General features: G+C 34.4%; 2 protein-coding genes and 1 long non-coding RNA gene across 12 annotated transcripts in view; 2 read left to right on the forward strand and 1 right to left on the reverse strand.

The window, feature by feature from the left end:
• Positions 1-72: 72 nt before the first annotated feature.
• On the forward strand, positions 73-2,369 carry LOC145940403 (uncharacterized). Its single transcript, XM_083045521.1, has 4 exons — positions 73-289; positions 595-625; positions 723-880; positions 1,318-2,369. The coding sequence occupies exons 1-4, from the start codon at positions 264-266 to the stop codon at positions 1,487-1,489; spliced, it is 387 nt and encodes a 128-aa protein (XP_082901647.1). The 5' UTR covers positions 73-263; the 3' UTR covers positions 1,490-2,369.
• A 2,165-nt stretch (positions 2,370-4,534) lies between these two features.
• Sarm (sterile alpha and armadillo motif) overlaps positions 4,535-26,262 on the reverse strand; it is a 95,450-nt gene continuing 73,722 nt past the window's right edge. For 9 of the 10 annotated variants that reach the window (XM_083045512.1, XM_083045511.1, XM_083045509.1 and 6 more), the window contains 9 exons: positions 24,712-24,858; positions 22,321-22,565; positions 20,616-20,874; positions 19,681-19,848; positions 11,693-11,794; positions 6,994-9,018; positions 6,488-6,654; positions 6,081-6,302; positions 4,535-4,674 (listed from right to left, as the gene is read on the reverse strand). In XM_083045512.1, the coding sequence (XP_082901638.1) occupies positions 6,113-6,302; positions 6,488-6,654; positions 6,994-9,018; positions 11,693-11,794; positions 19,681-19,848; positions 20,616-20,874; positions 22,321-22,565; positions 24,712-24,858 (3,303 nt within the window). In that variant the 3' untranslated portion in view covers positions 4,535-4,674; positions 6,081-6,112. Of the gene's footprint in view, positions 4,675-5,540; positions 5,578-6,080; positions 6,303-6,487; positions 6,655-6,993; positions 9,019-11,692; positions 11,795-19,680; positions 19,849-20,615; positions 20,875-22,320; positions 22,566-24,711; positions 24,859-26,262 lie in introns of all 10 variants that reach the window. The other variant, XR_014426004.1, reaches the window with a different exon arrangement.
• Positions 9,079-16,123, forward strand: LOC145940404 (uncharacterized). The gene is made up of 2 exons (XR_014426005.1): positions 9,079-9,128; positions 15,915-16,123. It is a non-coding gene; the product is annotated as an uncharacterized LOC145940404 (long non-coding RNA).

The following is a 26,262-nucleotide window of genomic DNA, read 5'->3' on the forward strand; positions in this document are numbered from 1 at the left end:
TTCATATATTCTTCGCGTGTTTTCCTTTCTATGTTAATTTAACTGTTCTATGGTATTTATTTACGTGTGTGAGGTTATGCAAGGTAAATTGGCGCCAACTCGTTGTCTGTGTCAGACTGTTCAGTCGAATTGACGTTTAATTTATCATAATAAATCTCCAATTTTTTAACTGAACCCTGTAATCAAAAGAGTCGTGTAATATTGTTTATAAAGTGTTAATAATTAATAGAAGCCTGTGATTGAAAAAGAATCACGAAACGACAATGGTTCGACGAAAGTCCGTACCGAGGTTAATATCCCTCAAAATTTGATGTATTATTGAAGAAACTATAAATCTTAAATTGTTATGGTTTTTATTTAATTTCATTTAATTAATTTTTTTATTTCTCTTTTACTATGATTACTTTCAATAATCAACTTAAACATAACATTAAGAATACTATTACACAATTGCTTGCAATATGTTGTAATATTGTGTCTAGCGAAAATCTAATAATTTATTTTATTATTCATTAATACTGCAATTGTTTATTAATTAGCGTATTTCTATTATTTGATATCTAATCTTGATAATTCATGAAATCTATATTTCAGATCAATCGGCACACCATCTCAATCTGAAAGAGTAAGTGGTATATTTTGTTAAATAAATTTATATATACATATACATTAGTATACATATATAAATTTGTTAAATTGTTAATGTATTTGTTATTCTTTAGACAAATGTAATAATGAACAAACGCAAAAGAAAAAGCCATATACTGCAGGAAATTAGGCATCTAAGAAAGACTACGCACTTTCTCATACCTAAACTACCCTTTTCGCGATTAGTCAGAGAAATTATGCTTGACTTATTCCCCAGGAAGGAAATCACCAAGTAAATAATTTCAGTTTTTGATTTTTTATATAAATTACTAATTCTTTGCCAACTGTATGCTTTTTTCTTAAGTTTATATATATTTTTTCTGAGATTCTGTTATTAATTAAGAGCAATTTTATCTTTTACATGCATATACATTGAATGTTCCATATATAAAATATGAAATAAATCGTAATATATATACAAATACTTCTTGTAAATATATTTTCACAGAAAATATGCATTACTCTCCCAAAAAAACTCGACTACATGTATATAGTATAAAACACTATATGAAAACATATATATATAATCAAGTATTTTTTATAGAGTACATTTTATATTATTAAACTTTTTCACAAAAAAGATAAAACCAGTTTACAGGACAAATATATCCAATGAGATTCATACAGTATCTGGTAGATTAGATTGACATGATTAGAACTAATTTACAGGATACAAGCCTCTGCTCTCGAAGCTTTACAAGAGGCAGCAGAGATGTACATCGTACAATTCTTCGAGGATGCAGTGTTGTTGGCATATCATGCCAAACGGGTTACTCTTATGCGAAACGATTTGATTCTAATGCGCAGACTGAGAGGCCGCTCGGATATCATCAATAAATAAGAATCTCGTTTTTGATTAGACTGATATTCTTATATTTTTTGAGGTAAAATCATTTTTTAAAATATATATATATTTTTTTACGATTAGAATAAACAGTGAAAGAGTTTACATTGTTTTTTCATGATATTAAATAAAAAATGACAAAGGAAGAGATACATACTAATTATATAAGACTTTGTAAAGTCTCGATCACATTAACAGATAAAAATTTAGTTTTATGTTATGTTTGATTTAAAGGGGCACTTTAATTACAAATATAGAAAATATTAATTGAAAACTCAGGGACATATATTTATTGTATTTTACAAGATAATTATTCTAATTCTGATGATAACGATGTGTAAAAAAGATGTGAATTATAAAATATTGATGTTAATTTTCATGTATTCAAGAGTATTCAAGAGTTATTCACTATTTAAAGATTAAAATTTAAATAAGGATTATGTCTGTTGACTGATGATAAATATTACGAATTAATAGAATTAGAAATGTACCTATTAGTATTTTTATAAAAAAGAACGTGTGTTTGATATTTTGAATAAAAATGCAATTTTCTATAAACGCGACTTTTTTTTATGCAACATTTCCTCGAGGCACTCAAAAAAGGGAGCTGAGGAGAAGCGGTGTTGTTTCGCTAAATAAAATTTATTTTTGAGAAACATTCAAACATCTCGATAAAACTCGTAACTTTACGAAACTTTGGTAAAATATACAGTTTTGCGATAATCAGGCGGATCTCTTAAGCTACGAATATCGAAGCGTTGCCGAGAGCCGAGCATCAGCGATTGGTGCGATAAAAACAGTGTTAAATAATAAAATATCGCGTGACTCGAGAAACGGTCACGATTGTATATCGGATGTTCGGTAATGAGAGTGTGTTTATTACGCACAACGTATCTTACCGAAAGTTGATATCATTTTTTTTCTTGACGACGATATATTGAGATGTGAATAACTCATGATCAAATTGAAAACGTAGAGATTTTAGAATAGGAAAGTAGGAATCGTATAAATTGACAGTAAAACCTTTTGTTCTTTAATCAATTTTTTCATCAATCAATTTAGATTCTATTTTAATGGAATCTCTTAACTCAAAGTATAGCTATTATATAAGTATAGCTACCAAGATATTTAAGTTCGAAAATATTCTAAGAGCTGCAAAAAACGCGGTATACATTCGATTAAATATTAATAAGGAAAAAAATTCCTTTTGTTTTGACTTCTCAAAGATCTTAGCTTTTAAGAAGGAATGTCGCTTGATCACGAGTTACTACCGAACACTCCGTGCGCTTGTGTATGTGTCTGATGTTAGCTGCGACAAGAACAACCATAATTCATGACCACGCGAGTCACACGCGTCTTTCTATAAACGCGGATTTCTAAGAGAGAGAACTGTCTAGAAAAATAGTATTACAAATAACGATCATACAATCTAGCCGCCTTAGCTAAACGTTCTCGATTCATTCGTTCGCTTCTAACATATACTACAATGTAGTGTATATGTATAATGTATACAATACACACACACACACAATTCAACGAGAAAAATACAATACAAAAAGGCACCTGGAAAAGCAGGTTAAATTCGTGTAAACAAGCGTATCCTGGGACTTCTACGAAGACACTTGTCGCATGTTTAGGCACAACATTTCGCTATATACTTTCATGCTGCCTGTCATTGTACACGGATGCGGATCACAAATTCCGCACGAAATATAAATCTTCGCATCGCGAGAGTAAATACGCAAAGTTATTCAATGCCGCGTAATTCAGGAATCAACAGCGACCGCTGAAAATTTTCGCAAACAATGATTTGAAAGACACTGAAGACTCTCAAACAACGTTTAAAAGTATCTAAATAATTTCCTCGGCCAAACTTCCTTTAAATAGAGTTTTTAAATGCGCTTTTTTATTTCTTAAATTAAATCTAAGATTTATTGTGTGATTTTATAAATGTCTAAAACACTTTTTAAAAAGCTCAAACTTCTTTTCAATGTTTCTTTATATATAACACTTTTTGGATATCTAAATTTTTTTTTAAAGTTCTAAAACTTTCAACGAGACTTTTAGGGAACTTTTTAAATGTTTCTTTAGATATCTAAAATTCGAGTGCGATATTTGGATGATCAGAGACATTTATATTATTTTTATTCTTCAGATATCTTTCAGAGCGCCTCGTGCGCTCGACTTCCGACTTCGAGTTCGGCTCGCGGAATTAAATAACAAGAAGTTTCTCTTCGCTTCACTTCTTCATAAACGACCGCACCTTATTTACGCACTTGTCCATGAAGTTTCGCTTGCGCTTAGGCTCCGCGCCTGCTGGCAACGACAATAGCGAACCCGGGCCCTTCGCACGAGCTCCGGATCCACTATAATCACTTGACGAGATGCTTCCATCAGAATCCAGTCCCGCACCACAGCTTCTCGATGCTTTCAGCAATATCGTCGATTTGTCGTCGTTGTAGTCGTCTTTTTCGTCGTTGCTCCGCGTCAACAGTCTCTCTTGTGCCGTTTCCCTGATTTTCTGTTCTTTTACCTGATGCTCTTGATTTCCAAAGTGCTTACCGGAACTTGTCGAAGACTGTCCTTCCGAGCTGGAATATCGACTCGGCTTCGGAGGATGCGTCAACAAAGTTTCTTTGTCATTCTTATCCTTGTCCGAGGACGTTTGCGCATTCTCCATTTCGAATTGGAATTCAGCGTCAGGCAGCTTCGACTTCATTCTGGGAATCGGTCTTGGTTCATCCTTGGACTCGATAGCTTCGGTACTAAGCTTCTTTTGATTTTCTTTTGAAGCAGAGATGATTTTATTCTCCTCTGGATTTGTCAGCGAATGATTTTTCTCGTGCTTTATTTTGTTTTGCTCCTCGCAGGATTCCTCCGCGCTGCTCTTCACGTCTTCATCCAGAAGATCGTCCAGACTGCGTGACCTCGGTCTAGGTCTGGGAAGTGGTGGTCGTTGGACGATGACAGAGGAGACCGACATTTTCCGCTCCTGTTCCTGCTGGTCTAACAATTCCAGAGAACGGGAACGTGTCGACGGCGATGGAGGCTGCCGCGGCGGCCTGCGAGGCACTGCCGGACTGCCGCTGACATTCCCGGAATGCACGTGCATGAACTTGAAGCGTGGAGACGTGGGTGGCAGGCCCATCAACCAACGGGACGGACTCGACGACTTTTTAAGCCTAGAATGCAAAAACAAAATTCGTAAGTTTACATTTCCAATGTATTTTTTTATTTATTCGTTTATATTTTTTTTATTTCTTCAATGTTAGATATAAGAAGAATGTTAGATATATGTAGATATAAGAAGAATTTTATACCTTCACATATTCTTATATATTTCTAATGAGAATAAAATTCGTCGCATTAAAACGTAAATATTAAAAAATTTAAATTACATATTAATTTTTAATCTTTATTATCTCGTTAAAATTTATGATATATTGAATCATTTAAAATATTTATATTTACGTCTTCTCATACTCACTTAATAATTTGAACTTGTTTTTAAATTTCTTACACCAAACATTAAAGATTTATTTGACATAATTACATCAAGCACAATTGTACCGCTGGGATTTCAATAATGCACATCTATACATAAATAATGATATCTATGTCTAGAAAATTTAAATTGTTATAGTTATTATTATATTTTTGGAACTTTTTATAAATTTCTTAATAAATTCTGATACCATCAAAAATCTGTCATTTAAATTTACATTAAGAATTCAAGATAATTTAAATTTAATTAAGTAATATAAAAATAATTTAACCGAAAGAGAAAAAATTATCTACATATATTTATTCCACACATAGACTGTGAACATTTAACATCCAATTAGACATAAGATCTTATCTAAACCTCTATCGTAAACTATACATCTAAAACAAACACATACATGTACATGTAATAGGACACAATTAAGATGCATTAAAACGAACGATATCAGGGAATAATTTAATACAAAGGTTTAGCAAAAGCAACGAGATGGTGACGGATTGATACCATTTAAACATCAATAAAGAATTTGTATCATTGACTGACCTAGTCATGATTGTCTTAGAGCGATTCGCAATCTTGGCTGCGTGAAAACAGAAATTAGTGCTGCGTTAATAGAGCTCGGCTCAAAATCGAATCATAAAAAAAATTAACTTGTTAATAATCAAATAATTCAAATTATTAAAGATTTTTTATCTATTATAATTAAATTGCTTCCAGTTACTTAAACTTTACTTCCTTACTTATTTATATTAATTATTCTTATATGAATCATCAATAATTTAAAATATTAAAAGTTTACAAAAATAATAATTTAATTATATAATCTACTTTCAATTATTTAAATTACAAAAATCTTAAACTCTTTTTCGTTATTCTCAATTATTTTTAATGCAAATTATTGACGAATTTTTAATTCGTAGTAATTAATATAGTCTGGTTCCGTTAATGCTCAAGTCAGGGCTTGATCTGTTACAGTTTAATGGATTTTAAAATATTTAGATTTTCTTCTGGACGTTTTGACGAATCGATTCGCTCATCAGATCCGATATATCAGAGCTACGCTAAATTATCAGGTATAACTACCTGCTCGGTATGGCTGTGGGCGGGCCATCTAGTCAGTCTCGCCCACCCGTGGAATCTTTATCGCTGCCCCTGCTCTCGTTGCTGTGCATCCGCTGATAGTTAGGCGGTTGTCGTATGTTCGTGGTACTCGGTGTGCTCGGCTGGGTCACGTCCTTGGGCGCCATGCTGCGCGGAATTCCGGCGGATAGCTCAGATCTCATAGGTATCTCGCCTCGCATAAACCTTCACGTCGTGAGAAATAAAAATCGAAAAGTTATTTTAACACTTAATTACATCTTAAACTAAAATTGCATTATATATAGAAAAATTATATATTGGTAGAATAAAATTATTAAAAACATAATAAAATAAGAAAAATATTTTAATATAAGGAAGTTTGAAGATTAGATTAAAAGACTAATCTTTACCTTTCTAATTTGTCTACGCAGGCGTCTTGATAGTCGTGAATCCAGCGGACCCCGTTAAAGTGGCAGACCGCTCGCATATCCTCAGGAAGTTCCTCAGGTTCCGGCCATTGAAAGTTATCAATGATAGGGATTATATTGCATTGCGATTGCAATGCGGCAACAATCTCCTGCAAAATAACCAAACATATTTTAACTATAACATATATTTTAAAGTAATAATTAATTTAATATTTTTAGAAAAATTTTTCTTAAAAATATTTTTTTAAACATAATATCTTTCTTTCTCTTACTCTTTTTAAATTCTTTAAAAAGTGTAGATTTATAAAAAATTATTTGTTCTTTTTATGCGTATGGCTCTTAGTAAAACGCAGCAAATAAAAAAAAGCATGTAGCATTTTCATTAAAATTTAATTATAAATTAAGATTAAAAATGAAGATAAAATCTTTTTAGTTTTTTATAATAATCGTAAAAAGAGAGAACAAACACGATACGGAATATCACTCACCCTATGAACCCAGTCCTTGCACTCGCCGTCTTGTATACACCTTTCCAAAGCCGAGGGCGTGAGCACAAGGAGGAAGTGTTTAGCCTGCCTGATGCTCTGCAGCAGATTGTTGTCGAACTTGCCGGCTTCGAGTCTCTCGACGTCGATGAACACCGAGAAGCCGCGCAGCTGCAGATGCACCTTCAACAGACTCGCCAGCTGCGAGCCATTTGATCTGCGATAACTGACGAACACGTCGAGCGACTTGTCCGGCGATTCGTACTCGCACGAGCTGAATTGATTGTGTTGCATGTTCTTGATGGCGTCGAGTATCCTGAGCCGATGAATGCTGTTGGCGATACCGCATTCAGTCAACAGCTGATCCTCCGAGAGATTGCGTATCGAGTCCTTGTCCACGCCGGCGTTTAACATGCTGTACGTATAGATGGAGAATTCTTGGCCGATTGATTGTAGAAAGCTGTTCAGGTTACCGGTGTCGCGGCTGCTATAGTCGGCTATCTTCTTCAGATTCTGCAGCTCTCGCGCGAATCTGCGGCGCATGATACCGTTCGTCAAGCCGATGTCCTCTCGCAGATTCTCTTCCGTCAGCTGCAGCAACAGATCGCCGTCCACTCGACTCTCCACAAAATTCGGGGCGACCTCGGCAAAGCCGATCTGCTTCACCCACTCGCGTACATCCTCGGTGGACCACAAAGGCACTTGTTGGCTGAGTTTGTGCGGAATTTCCTCGCCGATCAATCGTAACGCTTGAGCCGCGTACTTGGACGCGATCGCGTTAGGACAGCTGGCGACCTTCTTCAGCGGCTCGATTGCGCCGATCGTACGGAATATCTCGGTGTTGCCCTGTCGCTTCTTGATCCCTGCCTCCATGCAGAAGTGAAAAGCCGCCAGATTGCGGGCCTCTTCCCGCTTCGAACTCAAGACCGGTACGAGCCTCTCCAGCCAATTCTTGCTCTGGCCATGTGCGTGTGCCAGGTTCGATTTAGCAAACTCGTACGGGTTGTGCGACGTGACAAACGGCTCGACGAGGTCGAGGGTACCGGACTTAAGCACGGCCGCCTCGATCTCCTTGTTGGCGACCAGCACGGCGATCGCCAGGCAGGCGTAATACTTGATGTTGTCGTCGTTGTGGAAGGCGAGCGGAAACAGCCACATCGGCACCTTACGCTTGATCATCGCCTCCTGATTCTCGGCGCCGCCGTACAGCGACAGATTCGCGAGCGCTCCCGCGCAATGTCGCAGCGTCTCCACGTCGTTCTTCCGGCATTCGAACAGCACCGCGTCCAGACCGCCCAGCCGGATCACGTCGCTGCACGTGCCTTCGCTGTGCTTGAACAGGTGCTCGAGGATCCCGGTGCCGACGCGCGAGTGATCTACCGAATTGGCGTTCTTCGTGCACACGCACGCCACGTTCACTACCTTCTCCAGGCCGTTCTCCACCACGTGGGCACGATTCTCCGTAGTCAGACACTGTTCCAACAGCTTCGCCGATGAGAACTGCAGCTCGTGATCGTTCGCCACGCAGTTTGACATTAGAAGATCGAGACCGCCGCGCGTCCTCAGGGTGTTGCACAAGGTGTAACCCAGTTCGTGGCCGTGCGTCGGTACCGCCCAAGCCTTCCGGATAATCTCGTTCACCCTATTCAGCAATTGTGGCGCCTTGCTGCCACCGCCGGAGCTATTGCTCTTGCCACCATCGGCGCTCGCCTTCAATCGCTCCACGAAGCTGTCGAGCAGGCCGCAGTACTTGGCGATCGCGCAGTCCACGTCCTGCGGATTCGACTTGGAGCACAGCAGGTCGAGATCGTCCAATGGCAAAGACAGTAGCTCGTCCTCGGCTGTTTGCGTCCGCATACCGTTCATCAGCTGATTCACCACACTCGCCGCGCTGATCATGGACTTGGATGCGCTCACTCCAGACTTGGACACGATGCTTGACTGCGAGCTTGATGCCATGTGTTTCTCGTGGTTGAAGATGCCGGTTGATGTAACTGTCTGTCGTTGCTGCTGTGCTGCCATCGCTTTCTGCGAAGCATAGAAAATATTGTTCGTCGATCAATCTTCAAGGAAGAGCATCAAGGTCGTCAAGGTTGCCATGAAGGTCTCGAGAAAGAATGTCGAGGATGTTGAGTTTGGTAAGTATTGGCATGGAATGGATGGTTTCATGATTTTCAGATGGACTTCAGATTTGTTTGAAATGTTCTTCTAGATGATTTTCAGGAATTTGATCAGGATATTTAGCATGTGAAATAGCGATGAGAAGCGAAGCACGTTAACAGAAATATTAGAGATAAAATTGATATTCATCAACATCGTTCGATAAGCACTTAACAATTAATTTCGTTAATATTTTTTACTGAATGACGCCGTGTGATAAAATTTGTAATAGGATGTCCATTCAAAAAATTTGTTTAACAATGCACTTCTTTATTTTCTTTTAATCCTAAATAATTCTTCGTAATATTGCCAAGATTTTCTTTTGTTCCTTGTTATAATTGCAAGATAATTATGTTGATGTTTATTAATATGTACTTATGCTATTTTTCTCGTGGCTTAAAACTCCTAGCGCATTTTCTCTCAGTATAAACTTCTAACTAATTGCTCACTAATTAAAGTATAATGTATAAGTGACATTCTGCAACAGCGTACTGCTGTGCATGATTTTGCCATGATATACAATTTGAATCAAAATCTTGCGATTTTTTGATAAACAATTCTCAAATAAATATATTATTGTTAAAGCTTACAATATTTTACAAATATTTTATCGTTGTATAATGTATTTCAAATAATATTTTTAGTAAATATTTTTGCAAGTAATTTAAATCAGTATTTGCCATTTTTTTATTTAATTTTAATTTAATTTTATCCCTTTTTAAAAAAGACATGTTATAAAGATAAAGTATTATACATATTATATTACTTACAAAATATTATTATTTTAATTATATTAATATGTTGTAAATATAATATGTTATAATATACACTTATAATATATACTTTATCCGCGATTAATATTTTATGACAGAAATCAGCTGATAACTGTCAAAAATATTAATCGAATTTATAGTATTAAAACATATTATTTAAAATTATTTTAATTGTTATAACATATTATTTTAAAAATTAATTAGCAAATTAACTCTTACATCAGCTGATTAAAGCGTTAATTTGCTCATTAATTTTTAAAATTTAATTAACAAATTAACACCTCATTAATATTTTTGACAGAAATCAGCTGATTAAAGAGTTAATTTGCTAATTAATTTTTTAAAATAATAATGTTATAAAAACTAAAATAATAATGTTTTAAATAATATGTTATGATTCCTTAAATTCGATTAATATTTTTGACAGTTATCAGCTGATTTCTGTCAAAAAATATTAATCGCAGATAAAGCATTATAACATATATTATTTATAACATATTACTATTTTACATTTTATAACATATTGTTATTTTGAAACTTAATTAGCAAATTAATACTTCAATCAGCTGATTTCTGTAAAAATATATTAATCAAGTTTAAACAAACTTGATATAAAAACATTCTTTTTTATATAAAATCGAGGAATGGCGCGCGCGTAGCTTGTGTTTTTCTAGTGATTAAAAATCAGTAATTAATATAATATAATACATATTTTTCTATAACTTTACAAATATAATTGCTCTTAGAAATATATTCTTTTAAATTTTTTCAATTTAAAAAATTCAAAATTTTTTAACACAAAAAATGATTACAAAATTAATATACAGAAATTTGCAGACAAACAATTTTTTAATTCACAATAATAAAAATCTCTTAAAACAACATTTTTGTTTTTCTAAATTGTAAATCTCACAGCTTGGCGTTCGTTTACCATTCGCGAGTCGAGGCTGCACTTCCTTAGCATCATCGCGTTTTTCTAAACAAATGCGGGTGTAGCTACGCTTTTTCTCTCGTGGTTCGTTGTGGAATCACGCGAATTCACTTTTCGACTGAAGCCCGATTGCGAGCTCGCCGGCATTTAAATCTCTGCCCGGTGTTTGCAAATGCAGAAATGTGTTAAACGCCGACGCGATTTCGCGTGCCAAAATGCAACGCAGCCTCCGATCGTGTTCTCTATCGTTAAGGACGACGATTTACGATTTAAGCTACGTTGGTACCCGTATGATGGGTGATGTTAACGCTTGGTGTTCCGCCAAAAATGCGATTGTAAACTGAGAAAATTGCGCCTCGTGTTTTTTCGCAAAGCGACGCATCACACGTTGTCGCGTGATCTTTGATCGGTCGCGAAAAGAATCTCATAAATAAAAGATAAAATTGTATTCGATAGATAAAGTTAATACAATAATTGCGAAATGCCACAACCTAGTTTACGATTTTATAAACCTCAAATAATATCTTCGAAATATTACAAATAAAATTTAAATCACCAATCGTATTAAAAATGACGTATCATCTTATCTATTATTTAAGGACATTTTATTTCACATATCTATCAAAAAAGTTTTTAAATTATTATTTAATACTTTTAAGTTTTAAATAAATTTTTAATTATTATTTTATATTAATGCTTTATCTTTTACATAGATTTTATCTTCTTATAATCTATTGTGATGTGTAAATATATATGAATATTAATTGGTGATTATTTTATGTAAGTGTGAAAATTCTATAATGATGTATGACGAAAGAAATAATAGGTATTCGCCTACCTTTTCGGAAGTGAATGAGTCACTCTGGAGCTTCATCGTGGATGCTGCCATATTGTTGCTTTCCTGATGCGACAGATCACCAGCTTTCAAGCTTCTCTGTTCCTATACAAATAAAAAACACACGTAATCGATATATTTATCCTAAATTTTTAAATTTCAAATTTATTTTTAAATTTATTTATAAATTTATTATTCTAGAAAACACTAACGCGCAGCCAAACGCCCTATATTTATTATCACACGAAAAATTGATATTTGTTTTGTAATTTATATTTGTAATTGCTATCTATTAGTATATTCAAGAGATGTATACACTTGTACGATTAATATCTGTGAATTATTTGCTTTAATTTTGTTTCAATGTTATTTGACTTTTATTTCTCTGAAGAAAAAAATCGAATCTCACAACAATATCCGGGCTGCGACTGAAACAGATATTCACATAGTAGCGACATCCTATATAACATTCCGCGCATTGCAAGGAATTAGCGCATATTATCGAAGGTCTACTTATAATGCACTTGCTAATTTGCAGTAGCAGATAGATGATAGCATCTCATATTGAGAGAATACATACAACTGTTGCACTGTACTCGAGACGATGCGATTTTTTTCGACGATTCGACATTTAGTCACAACACGCACTTTGCGCGCAATAACACATAATTGAGATATGCATTTCTGGTATTTAAATATTTCGTTCAAAGTTATTATCGCGATTGAATAACACAAAGAATCGAGATGTCACAAGAGCAAACTTAATTATCACAGATATATATATATATATATATATATATATATATATATGTATTAAATATGAAAAAAAGAAATAACTATTAAAAATATCCATGTTTTATTTATCTTAGAATTTCTATTTTTTTCACATTTAATCTGATTGTGAATCAAACAATATTAATAATATGTTTAATTGCAATTAATTAATTTCTTATTTACAATTAATTTATAATTTCTTATATACATATGTATATAGTTAAAGATTTATATTCAATAAAATTAAATGTAAAATAATATTAAATCTTCAGTATATGAAGATACCCACAGAAACACATCATATCTCGTTTTTATCACTATCGGTATTTTTTTTACATACCGGAGAAGAGAGAGAAGGAAAGTATTTTGATCCGAACGACTATAATATTTAATTATAGCTGATCAATTATAACTTATAGCTAATCAATTCCTGATATAGATAATACGAAGCATTCGATTAATATCCAATAATATATCGTCGTGATGATACGATTTGATCGACGTACCTTTCTTATCACTACCGCCACGTTTCTACACAAGTATCGACGACACAACGGTACTTTTCCCCGCGACACTTCGCGACACAATGATCCGCATTGTGAAAAGCTGGTCGATCTCGTTCGTCTCGAACGTCGATTTCTCTCTCCTCCTCTTCTTCCCTCAGGCTGTCTTACGACGTATTTCTCTAAATATAATTCGAGCGTGTCGTCACGGCCTGTTACGCGACGTATTAAGCTCGATTCGCTACTACTTCGATTCTATTATCTTCCACTTTACTCCGCAATTCGTGACGTGCATGATAATTTCGCAAATAAACGTCGCCGAAGAAGGAAAAGCGTTATCTCGTCGCGAAAAGCCGGTCTAAGTCGATGCACTATGCAGCTCGAAGTGCATTCGTCTCATTTCTGTTCTAGAATAGAACAATTACAATTTTTACATTCTGTTAAATTTAAACATTCTTAATATTTTGGATATTAAAGTCGCCCTCGAAGCAACCGGGTGCATTTAATACAGACTTTTTCAGGCCCGATACCTATTTTCTGATATCGAATAATATGAGATGATTTTTTGAATTTAATTTCTTTAATAAAATATATAATATTTTTTGTCTATGTATATTTTATATTTTATATATTATGTTATATGTGTATTTTATAGTTTAATCCTGCTTATTATATTGTATATTTTATAGTTTAATCCTGCTTATACTTTAGTCTCTTGTTATTTTTTCGTGAAAAGCTTTCTCGTCTATTACTTTCGACTTTTCGTTTCCAAAGTGATGAATATTCAGTCATACGAGGTCAGCTTTGCTTTATTCTTAGACGGTCGCGTGTGATATTTTGAAAATTCTCTGCGTAAAATCTTCAATTTTAAATATACAGCTTTTGGAGTATGACCGAAATATTTACAACGATCACCGGATATTTCCTTAAGCATTTACGTCAGACGAACATTGTTCCATACATGTTTCTCAAAATGTCAGGCCAGCTTCAAGATATGTAGGTTCGTTACGTTGTTCAGTAATTTACCGAGAAAATTCCCGGAAGCAACAAAAGGAGTGTGAATTAAAATTTTCTCGGACTTACCACTCGCGATCGTTGGAATCGTTTTCGATTTAATATTCCACGATGTATCGGCCACGGTGCGCTCATATTTTAATTAAAATTCACATCACTCTTTTAATATAGCAACAAAATGGATAATTATTTTTCTTTAAAATATTTTTCTTAAAAATAAACCGCAGTGTACGAAATAAGTATCTCTTTTGTCATGAAAATAATTCATAATTTATTAAAGATCTAAAAAATAAAGTACAACTAAAATCAAATTATTTTTCATTGACGCCAATCCAGATTATTTCAAATTATTTTAATCAAATTTTTTTTTAATTAATTTCAATAAAATCAGTTTCAACAGGCACTTCGAACTAAACACACAGCTCTTTCGCTTAATTATTTTAAATTAAATTATTTTTAATTAAATAATTAAAAATCACACACTTTCGTCGAAACATTTGTAGATTAAAATTCAAGAATCGCCCATTACTTATCGTTAAACTAATTGTACAACGTAAAGAACATGAAAGCAATAAATCACTGCGGTCGCGAACGTAATGGCAGCGCGGCGCAAACTAATCTGCGCTGCATTTAAGCTCGATTCACTACCCCGCAAGAGAATTTAATTTTGTTACGCCCACCATATGCTACCACGAAGCAAAGAGAGAGTGAGAAATGCATTTCGCACGTCCATCGCGTAATCGGTGTAGCTTTTTAACAGCGGACTCAACGTTGCATCGTGTCGCTGCTATTTTTCGACTAGTCTAGAAATAGTCTGCGAGCAGATCACCTCTCAAATCGCGAATGACTCGTCTTTCGTCTTGATTTCGTACTTTAACGAACACTCAGACGACATTAAACACTGACAGACGGCATCGCTCCTATTTGTATCCTATGTGATCACGTTGATGACTTATACATGTGAACGTTAAAGGGGGATTATAACAGACTCGCGATGAAAATAAAATTAATTCTCCCATATATAAACCTTTTTGTTGTTTCAATTTATGTTTTCAGTATCTTATAAATAATTGTATTGTTTACCATTATAATAGCCCATGTGTACAAATCATACCAAAATTATTATTAATATGCTTCGTCTAATTAAAGAGACAATAACTCCGACGTTAATCTAGAAGTTATAAAAAGCAAGACTTCTCGTGGTTGTATGATGACTTTGCTATTCCAAATTATCTCTACAGAGTCTCATAAATTCGATATCGGGTCGAACTTACGCGAAGAAGGAAAAACTGCGTAATCTTACGGCAGTTTCCTGCGCCGAGATGTCGCAAAGTTCTTATCAAACTTTCATCAAGTTCTTATCACCGCGACTCTCGTCGTTCGATTCGATAACGACCTCCTTAGAGTAATTCACGATAGCCTTCGCGTGTCTCTGACGACACTCGCGTCCTTGAAACCACGACGTCGCAGTCGGCTGGTAATTTAACTACCGAGAATATTTGCCCTATTTCCGGTTAGGTTGGCGGAGATATTGGTGACACCTAAGTAGTACTCGTAATCGTCATCGTCGTCTTCTGGCACGTCTTCTAACTTCTCACCGAAATCTAAACGATGATCTCACGCCGCGTCGCTGAATGAACAGCAAATCAAACAACAAACTCCGGTGTCGTCGACAAAGCACGCGATTCTATTTTAACGACCTTCACCTCTTCTCAGAATATGGATCGCGTCTCGAAGGAAACTATTTGCATAAGAGTACTATTTAAATAATAGAAATTTTTTTTATATTCCCCTTTTTTCTTTTGTGAAACCGCAATTACACAATTATATGACGAGGAAGAATAATGCAGCAAGAATTAATGAAGAATTTGTTTTCCGTATTTGTGCACCCTTTTTAAATATGACTAAAGAATTAATTTAATTTTGATGACCAGGATTGCATCGTACCATTTGCGCGGCGTTATCCAGGATTCGAGAACGAGAGAGCGGGACTATCGTGTCGCTGTGGGACCTCGGACCCGGGGAAAGGCCCCGCACCAGCCTCGACAGTTGTTGTCCCATGCAAAGTCGACATGCAACCAACGAATCGACCGATTGACCGAACGACCGTCAACGAGCAACGTCGCGAACAAACTATTCCTCTTCTGGGGGTGGAGAAAGGATTATCGACCCGCGGCGGTTTACTGTCGCAGTCGACCATCTTCGTGACGACCCCGTTCGCCATGGAAACGAGGGTGATGTTTTCGCAAAAGTAGGAAAGAGGGGAAGTAGAAGAAAGTGGACAATATTGCTCGAGTCGAAAGAAACCTTAGCAAAGTAGTTAGAAATCTTTATGCTTTTTCCAAGAAAAAAAAAAGAACGATTTTTAACGATGGACTCTGATCTTAATGAATTTTCCTTCTGATTTCTTTTAATTGAAAAAAATATCGATATAAATATAATGTTACAGATATATGTAAACACAAAGAGAAAAAGAGAGAGAGAGAGGGAGAGAGATAAACAAGTATATTTTTAAAAATTTAAATTATAGATTTTTCCCTGTATTAAATAAATTAGTTTTCGTAGTAGATTTTTGCAAGTCGTAGACTATTCAAAACATATTAGTAAATACGAAGAAAATGTTATAGCTATTAATTACAATAGATAATATTTTTATCAATGATATAAATCTACTTGCTTCAACAATAAGATAATATCGAAGATGTTATTTAAGTTAAATCTGGCGACATCTCTTGGAAAAGCTTGTAAGTCGCGAATAGTATAGAGATAAGTACAATGGAATGTTCATTTATCAGATGTATTTACAGAGCATATTTTCATTCATTTTTTAATTCGTTATGCGCGTGTAATCGAAATCGATAAATCGCTTCGGCGCTCATTCCAGCTGATAGTTCTGTGCATAAACAGCTGTGCCTTATTGTCACTCGAAATTTCACGTATAATTTCATCGGATAAAATAAAATAATAACAATTTGCAACACAATTGCATCGCGTTGAAAGCAAGTTCGTATGTATCGACACGAGTGTCACAAGGTCGACACGTGGGGTCAAGGATAGCATGGATAACACAAATCGTAAAAAAAAAAAAAAAGAAAAATAATGGTCCGAACACACCCACGGACGAAATGACACGCAATCGTTTTTTGAGACGAGCACGCACCTCTTCTCGTCTTTCCCAGGAAAGACGACGATTTATCTTCCTTTCAAACTAATCGAGCTTTTTTGTTGCCGGTTCTACCTACGCGAATCACGCGAAGGCGCTATCAACGCACATGTTTGTAAAATTAATTAGTCTCCTTATTTGTATATTATTAATTTCGATATTTAAAAGATTAAATATTTTTTTTATTGCAATAATGTAGAATCAAGATCTAAGTAATAAGAAACATGTGATTTGAAGATTTAATTATTCGTACATTGAAGTGAAAATGTGGAAAGTGATTTTAAAAATTTCAATATATTTTTTATATTAATAAAATAGTAATGGCTTAAAATCTCTATATAAAGCGTATTATATTTTATAAAAATATCGTTATATACATTATTTAATCTAATTGTGTCATAAATTTTAGAAAATAGTTATTTTTATTAGATTACGTGTATTTTATATATAAAGTTAAAATAATTCGATAACAATTTTATATTTTTTTTTCTCATACTAAAACAACACAAGTGCACATTATTTTTATATAGCTTGTTTAAACTTGATTAATATTTTTTGACAGAAATCAGCTGATTAAAGCATTAATTAGCTGATTAAAGCATTAATTTGCCAATTAAATTTTAAAATAAAATTATGTTATAAAAATTAAAATAATGTTATAAATAATATGTTATAATACTTTAAACTCGAATAATATTTTTTGACAGAAATCAGCTGATAACTGTCAAAAATATTAATGGAGTTTAAAGTATTAAAACATATTATTTTATTTTATTTTATTTTGGACAAACTGTACAATCCTTTCTTTTTATTTTCTACTTTTTATTCACAAAGAAAAAATTAGATAACAGGAAATAAATCGTATTGGACTTGCGAACGGCTCGATTCTACCGGGTGACCCGGATCGCGTGGACGGAGCTTGCGTTTCGCGATTATTTACGCCTGGCGGCGTGTCGTAATCTAAATTTAGACGAATTCAGCTAGGTCGGCTACTACGTGGCTTTTGAGTCAGCATCATGCGCATTTTTGAACGCGAGCCAAACTGACTCCTCGTGTCGAACGACACGATGTCTCACGATTACACGAGAGTATTCGCGAACTTACCGCTTGTTGCGATATCTATACTTGTATCTCGCGGTAACAAGCGATATCTTTTGCGAAATTATCGCCTTGGCTGATAGTCAAGGTCGAGATTGTGGATTGTGGTTGCTATCAGATACATATACGTATGAGATACATATACACAAGAAAGAGCAGCCTGATGAAATTAGCGCTAACTTGATAAAAACATTGAGTTGCTGCGAGGCGGAGAGCAATCTGTCCTATTTAATTGCTACATTATATTACTTCCTTATCATTGTATTTAAATATATGTATAAGTAACATAACCGAGATTTAGCTCGAATATATTACTTACGAGATAATGTTTCTTTTTACTTGCGCGAAAATTTCTTTCTTTTTTACACATTTTTCATATAAAAGTTCTACGTGTTTAAATATTAGCGTAATTAAAATCTTGATATTTAATTAAATTCCTATTTCAAAAATATCAAATAAAATATTATTATCGAAGTCACAATTAGAGATGTATTCAAGAGGCGTTTCAATGGAAAACACACTAATAGACTTCGATTAAATCACAAATTCCATATTTTAATGTTATCAATTTTAATTTCGTCGTGGGGAAAATGTTTAAAATTAATTTTGGAATAAATTTCATATAAATACATTTTCTAATAAATTCAGATAAACAATATTATTCGTTAAAAATCAATTTTTTTATTGGCTTTTTCGCAAATCATAGAAATAAAAATCGAGAGGTCTTATTCGCGATGCGCAGTGCGCAGTTTCGCATTTCATCGTGTGCAACGCGACGGGGACGGGGCAACACCGTTGTTGAAGGAAAACGGAACGCACGCGCGTGTCAACGACCCTCGCAACAGCGCCTTACTCGTGTTAGGTTTCCGTGCCAAATTATTCGCCGCGCGCGGCCGCACCCACAGAATCTTCCTCTCGGTCCTTTTGTCGCCGAAACGAGAAAGGTCAGGCTCAGAGAGAGAGAGCGAGAGCAGACGCCTTGAAAACCTTGAAAGAGTCTCTTTTGTCCCACCCACGATTTTTCATTCAGACTATCACATTGTATACGAATACGTTCGAATCTCTTTATGAACTTCCTTAATTATAAGAGATATTAAAATACACAACTCTCTCGTGAATAATTCAGATCATGTTTGTATCTACTTCACGTTACGGAAATAGTAAAAGCGCAAGAAGTTTTAATTTTATGCACTTGTGACTTTCGATTTTATTCGCGAATATTTTTATTTTAATAGTTATATCGGTCTGTATATATATTCCCGATATTTATCTATATATTTTTACACATTTATATTTATTTATTATCGCACGCATTTACTGATTCTTTTTATTTCATATAAATACCGCTGCCATAATTTCTTGAACGTTATACGCCAATTTTTTTTCGATGATTCAATTTGGCATTCTTTTATTTATTTAAAAAAATAAATTGTACTCACCCTCGCAGCAGCGACACTTTTCTCTGCCGAGACGCCGTCGAGTTCGACGCGCGCCCTCGCCGCCGTCGCAGCGCTCTGTTCCTTGTACGAGACGTCGCCGGCTTGCAGGGCTCTCATTTCGGCGCTGTTCGCCGTCGCCTTTTCGGCGCTAAATCCATCTGTAACGACCTAGTGGAAACAAATCGACGATTAAGGGCGAAGGAAGAATAAAACCAGACAAATTGATCGTATCTGAGGCGCTTTATGTTCAATATTAAAGCGCGACACTTTCGGAAATGGATTCAAAGTCCTTGACCTAGACTACTCGGAGGAAGCCGCACCTCAACCATCAAACATCCGCTCCGTGTCTAAACGTTATCGTTAATGCTCGTAACGTCTATTGAACGCAAGCTATACTCGACAAATCCTAGTTTAATCATCCGCTTATTTCTTATCAAATGTATATTTTCAGGGAATATACGAAGACTTGCCGAATAGCTCGACAAATTCATGTACTAATAGCCTGCGCGAAATCAACTTTAGTTTTCAATATTATGAGATTCGATATATTGATAAATATACATATTATAAATCCATATACTTTATTCTAATTTATTATTTCTCTTTTTATATTTTAATATTATTTTGCAGTCATTAGTCATTATATTCTAATCAAATCTCTAATCAAAATCTGGACGAAATATCTCATAAATCTTGTTGTGAAGATCATTTCTCATTAATAGAAATAATTTTTAATTTCCGCTTATAAATCAAAGTAAAAATTATTTTATTATTTAATTTTACTATTATATTTAACTATTATTTATCTATTATTTATTTTTTAATTAATAACGGATATAACGTTCAATTGTAAATAATATAAGACACTGATAATTTTTTATTAATATTAAAGAGATAATCAAAGAATAATAATAGATAAGAAAGACATCGCTCACCTTTGTTTTAGAAGCGCTGGTCATCTTCTTCTGTTCAAACTTCATAGTTTCTTGGCCGGCGGGTAGATTCGTCATGTTAGATATGTTTATTGGCGGGCTCATGCCGTGATGAAGATTGTTCAGGGAATTCAGGGAACTCAACTGGGACGGAGAACCGCCTGTCAACGTGACAGCATCGCTGACAGGTGGCGGCGTGTCCGGATCCGGAAAAGTCACCAATGGTTCCGTGAGATTGGTCTCTTCCGGTCCATTGCCATCTCTACAAAATATCCATAAAAAAGGATTCGTAGCATCGAATTCTTTAATACTTTGATTCAATGATCGCACAGAGAAGAATAATTGGCACACATACGTGAAATAAAATTTAAACTAAATAAAATAAAATTAATTAAAAAATAAATTTATAAGTCAACAATTTTTTTCAGAAAAATGCGCAAAATAAAAGTTAAGACGATACATTGCATATGAAAAAATTAAGTAGTTTTGAATATTAAAATTATATTTATGTATTTCAAATTTAAACAATATGAGAAATTTATTTTTTCTGATTTAAAAAAATTAATTATTATAAATACATGAAAAAGAGTTCGTAGAAATAAATTTTACTCTACAATTCTCAATGTTTTTAAGTAAAAACATCACTTCTTCGTTTGTGTCATTGATAATGAAAACCAGCTTATAAGAACGATAATGTGGTCAATATAATATATCACTATTGATTGGCAAAATACACAGTGAGCAGACAAAACATTTTAGACTATTTTTATGCAGATTAGTAAATTTGTATACATTGTTCTTTATTTATCTTGCGCTGCGTGATATAATCGCAACGAAAGATTATTTCGCGTTCCAAAGTATGTAAAATGACACGTGAGCAATGCGTTAAAAATAAATTGTTAGTCTTGAAAATAACACGCAAATCGGAATTATACGTATACAAATATTCACTGTTGACGCGTTTCGGAGCTTTCAGTTACGAAAGTTTTAGTTATGAAACTTAAATGCGTGTCTGAACTTTTAGACATCGAAGGAAATGAATCACTGAGCTTTTAGTAACTGGAGAGATTGAAACCTTTGAATTTTCACTGTGAAAGATGAAGTCAACTATTTCTCAAATTACTACTGACAGCTAAAGTCTTTGAATTTTTGTGTACTGCGAATTAGATCGACGAATTTTTAGCAATCGAATATTTCAACAAGATATTTCTGTTTTTTGCTTTTATAATAAAAATCTTATTTTATTCAATCTTTGATAAACTAACAGAATTTTATAAAAAATCTAAGTACTGTAAAAATAAATATCGAAATTTACTCCATTATATTTAGAAATAACTTATTCATTATTCAATTTTAAAAATCTATATGTATAATTGTATAAATAATAGATACATTTTAAAAATATAGCTGCGTGCTGAAATAGCCAAATACATATCGCGACGATAAATATTAGAATTCGTCACGCTGGCAAACTCGAAAATATTCTAAAAATATCAATTACTAGTATGAGAAAAGCAGGCGAAATCACGTATAATTTTCGCAAAACATTCAACATGACATATGTTATTCGGTATAAACACTCGTTCGAAATACCTCTATTGAGCACTGTTTCAAGACATTTCTAAATAATTCGTAGAATCACTCTAAACAATAGAAGAATTAAACCTAATTTCAAAGATTGTTAATCGACTTGAGAAAATGAACTAACCTGTCCACGAGGTTCTCCATACTGTTACGCAGCCGCTGCGAAAAGTTGGTCGAGATGTTCTTCATCTCCGAGATGCCGCGCTTGAGTTCCGTCAGATCACTCTTCATGGAGCTCGCCTTCATCTCACTCGACGAGGATGAGGTGAGGATCCTCTGCGAGGACTTGGCCACTCTGCTGCTGCTGCTACTACTACTGGTACTAGTGCTGCTACTACTCTGGCGTTGGCTCTGGTTTGTCGTCAGCATCTGTCGAGTCAAAAGCCGTTTTCGTTCTATTTAAGATCCACGCAAGATGACTCATATGTTTCGCCCCTCTCTTTAATCTTTATCTAGATATCTCTTTCTCTTTTCTCTCATTTCATTTCAAATTTATAATAATTATGTAATTTATTTACTAAAATTCTGAATTTCAATCGATCGATCTAATATGAGAATATAATGATAAATATAATCATAGATAAATATATATAATATTCATAATAACTATATGATATAATAACTATATGATATAATATGCAAATTGCTTCTTTCTATAGTAACCTCCTTTTTAATTTTAATTTAGAAAATGTGAATACTCCCTTAGCTTAAATTCTTCTTTCAAAAATGTGTTTTTCTTACGTAATATATATTGTAAAATCTATTAATATTATATAAACTTTCAAAAAATTCTTCCGTGCAATATTTTATTTTCAATTCTGTTCAACAAACATGATAATAAGACTTTTACACAAATCCAATGTTTCACATTACGAAGTTAAATTGCTCAAAAGTTGAAAGGATATTTCGAAGAAGCAATTCTTCGAGAAAGGTAAAAAAGAAGAAATGTAAACAGTATTTATATACATATATGAGAGTAATATCAGCAATTACTGTTGGCAGTCGACTAGCAGTTATTCCGAGGCGCGAAATAACTCGGCTAAAACGACTGAAGACGAAAAGGGTCCGATAAATTTAGAAAGAGGCAACGTTCTCTCGAAAGCAAGAAAACGTCGATAGAAGGGACCTTGAAACGCGACATCAAGGTTCATCGGGAGATTGAGCGGAATTAACTTCTAGTGGGAAAAAATGCACGTGGGCGACTATATTGCGTAAATACCTACGGTCATTCGTTGAGCGATCGTGATTTCTGATTACACGATGATCGGCGAAGATGGACCGATAAATGATTTCGCTCGTAAAAGCCATTTCAACATTAAACCGCAATATCAAAGTCACATGTCTCGTCACACAAACGACACTGAATTCGCGAGTCGCGAGATTTCGTAATTATATTAATTAATTAATGACACATATCGTATTTAGCAAAAAATAGCGCTGTTTTTGCGACTTCCAAAATCAGATTTAAAAATTATATAATTTGTCGATTGAAATCAAGTATTGAAGTAATTTGTAATTAATATCAATATATATAATATAAAAATATAATATATAATATTCTCTCTCAATATTAATAATAATAATAAATATTCTCTAAATTTTGCAGCTTAGAAAATAAAACAATAATTTGAAGGAGAACGAAAAGCGTTGACAGTTAGGCGAATCGACCGGCTTTAACGAGCGATGACGGTTATTTATTTTCGGCGCTTTTAGCGGATTGTCGCGACAGACTCATAATGAATAATTCGAAATTTCCTTGTACACTTTCAGGAAATTTGTCTCAGGTGTGGGCGTCGAAAGCGGCGCGGACACCCGCGGTTTCTAGCTAACGTGGAGATTAAAGGCCGCGTAATCCTGGCACGTAATCGAATTAGAAGAAACAGTCGCGAAAAAGGCAACGATCATGTTTCCTCGAAGCAGCGAGGCCAAATAAATATTGCAGCACATTGCGACTCGTTTCTGCTAAATGTGCACAAACGTGTGCAAAGTGTGCAGAAGAGTGCGAGTGTAGATTTCCGACTTACATCCGAAAATATCGCGCGTGAAAAAATTTTACTTGTTTTTTTTCTTCTTCGGAATTAATAATTTAATATAATTTAATAGCTTGTATGATTGTGAATTTAATAAAAGAAATATACAAAAGTGCAAGGATGATATTTTGATTCGATTTGAAATTTACAATTAAAGTATATTTCTATACTACAACTTTTTTCTCTTTTCTGTCGTTAATCTTTTTTATTTATAAAAAGAAAGACCGTCTTAAAGTTTACACAGGCGTCGCGATGGATTTTCAAAATTCGAATTTCCATTTCGAATAAAAGTCATATCTCTCTCGCGCGTGTCAATTAGCAAAAAATACTCGAAACGTAGACGATTCTCGCGCGGAGATATGCAAGCGAGTGACGATATATCTTCTCTTTCTCAGAGAATCGCGACAGCGTCTCGAAGTGAAGTATGAGCAAATATTTGAAAAACAAGTAAAGAGGGAAGAGGGGAAAGCAAGAGATCATCTCACCTGCGACGACGTGGTGGTGACCTGCGGATGGTGACCATGGGTGACATGGTGCGTCCTGGCGGACACCAGATTGTTCTTCTTTTGAAAGTTCTCCATGACGGTCTGCATGTCCCCGTTCTCGCTTCCGTCCACTGGAAACTCCGACATCTGTAACAAACGTAGCGTATTTTGTTAGTGAAATAAATATTTATATATATTTATCAATTGCGTAATGAAAATGTATATTTTCATTTTATTTATAACACAAATATATATTAACGAGCGTTTTAATTGCGTGCTAATCAAAGCTGCATCTCCTCGACTGCAAAGGCCTAATAATAAACTCTGAGAAGCGATTGGCAGCGCCAAACTTTGGCAAGATCGAAGTCGAGAGCAGACAAGACTCGAGGAACGGGCTGATCGGCGTTGACCGGAACTACGTGTTGCAACTACGAAACTATGCGTTTGCTTAAACGAGCGAAATATGCAAAGTGTGCTCCCACACGTTCGTTAATAAAAAGTTCGAGAAACGCACGATCGAACCCGGATCTCTCCCGAACACTAATATTCTCCTAAGGTGATCAGGCTTTCTAGTCTCGCGTAACGCGATTCCCAGTCTCTATAACAGCGGGATACTAAGCTCGCTGATGGAAATGCTATCGGATATATGTTCGAGGCCGCTCGAGGTCGACATAAACGTTGGATGTTCGATTAAACTCGTCCGATAATTGTGTAATAGCTTGTACGCGAATACATGTCGCGCAACCATTCTAGAATGATCTCTCATTAGAAAGTTTCTTCGCGGATAATTAATATATCAAGCTATGCAAATAAAGCATGAATGTAATATATGCGTATAAAACCAGTATATTTCATAAATTATTTCATAAATCAAATTATTTTTTTTACTCTCTTCTTCGTAATCAGAGTTAAATGTCTTGTAATTTTAAGACATTCTGTATAAATTGAAGAAGATCAAAGAAAATGATAATTAATATTAAAGATGTAGATAATAAATCGATTTCGAAATTAGCCGCTCTCTAAAACATCTAATTTTTTTCTTTTCGCGAAATACTTGGATTCTGTTGTTACATCATCTATACGCAATTACACATTACATAAGTAATTTTACAATGTAAATAATGCAGCCATCAAAACGAACACTCCGAGTGTTTTAATATTCCTAAAAATGCGAAGAATATAATATGTGACAATTCAAAAATAATAAACTTCGTTCAAGTGTGTTGCGAGATTTACAGACATACTTAACGATATTATCTAAATTCGGCATTTTCATTAATTTCAATTATTAAATAATAATTAAATTGCCATTTAATTATTTACGCTCAACTTTATGCAGCATGTAATAATATGTAATTAGTCAAATATCAAAATACACCGTGATGTGCCACCACAATATTGTTGAACTGCATTCAAGCTCGTTTCACGACTCGAATGCAGCAACTATATAATCGGGACAAGTGCAACTATCGCGAGACGTGCGTGGATGGGCGATACGTTACATTCCATGCATGCACTCTTTCGATAATTCCGCGGGATTTGCATAGGCGT

Source organism: Prenolepis imparis, unplaced genomic scaffold (genome assembly GCF_030444845.1).
Source record: "Prenolepis imparis isolate NDT839.2.m4 unplaced genomic scaffold, iyPreImpa1.0 SCAF_9, whole genome shotgun sequence".
Taxonomy (NCBI): domain Eukaryota; kingdom Metazoa; phylum Arthropoda; class Insecta; order Hymenoptera; family Formicidae; genus Prenolepis; species Prenolepis imparis.

Bases quoted from the DNA above. Each gene is read 5' to 3' on its own strand.
- LOC145940403 (XM_083045521.1), top strand. From the start codon at position 264: ATGGTTCGACGAAAGTCCGTACCGAG. The intron at 290-594 runs GTTAATATCCCT...TCTATATTTCAG, and splicing joins CGACGAAAGTCCGTACCGAG to ATCAATCGGCACACCATCTC. The intron at 881-1,317 runs GTAAATAATTTC...ACTAATTTACAG, and splicing joins CCCAGGAAGGAAATCACCAA to GATACAAGCCTCTGCTCTCG.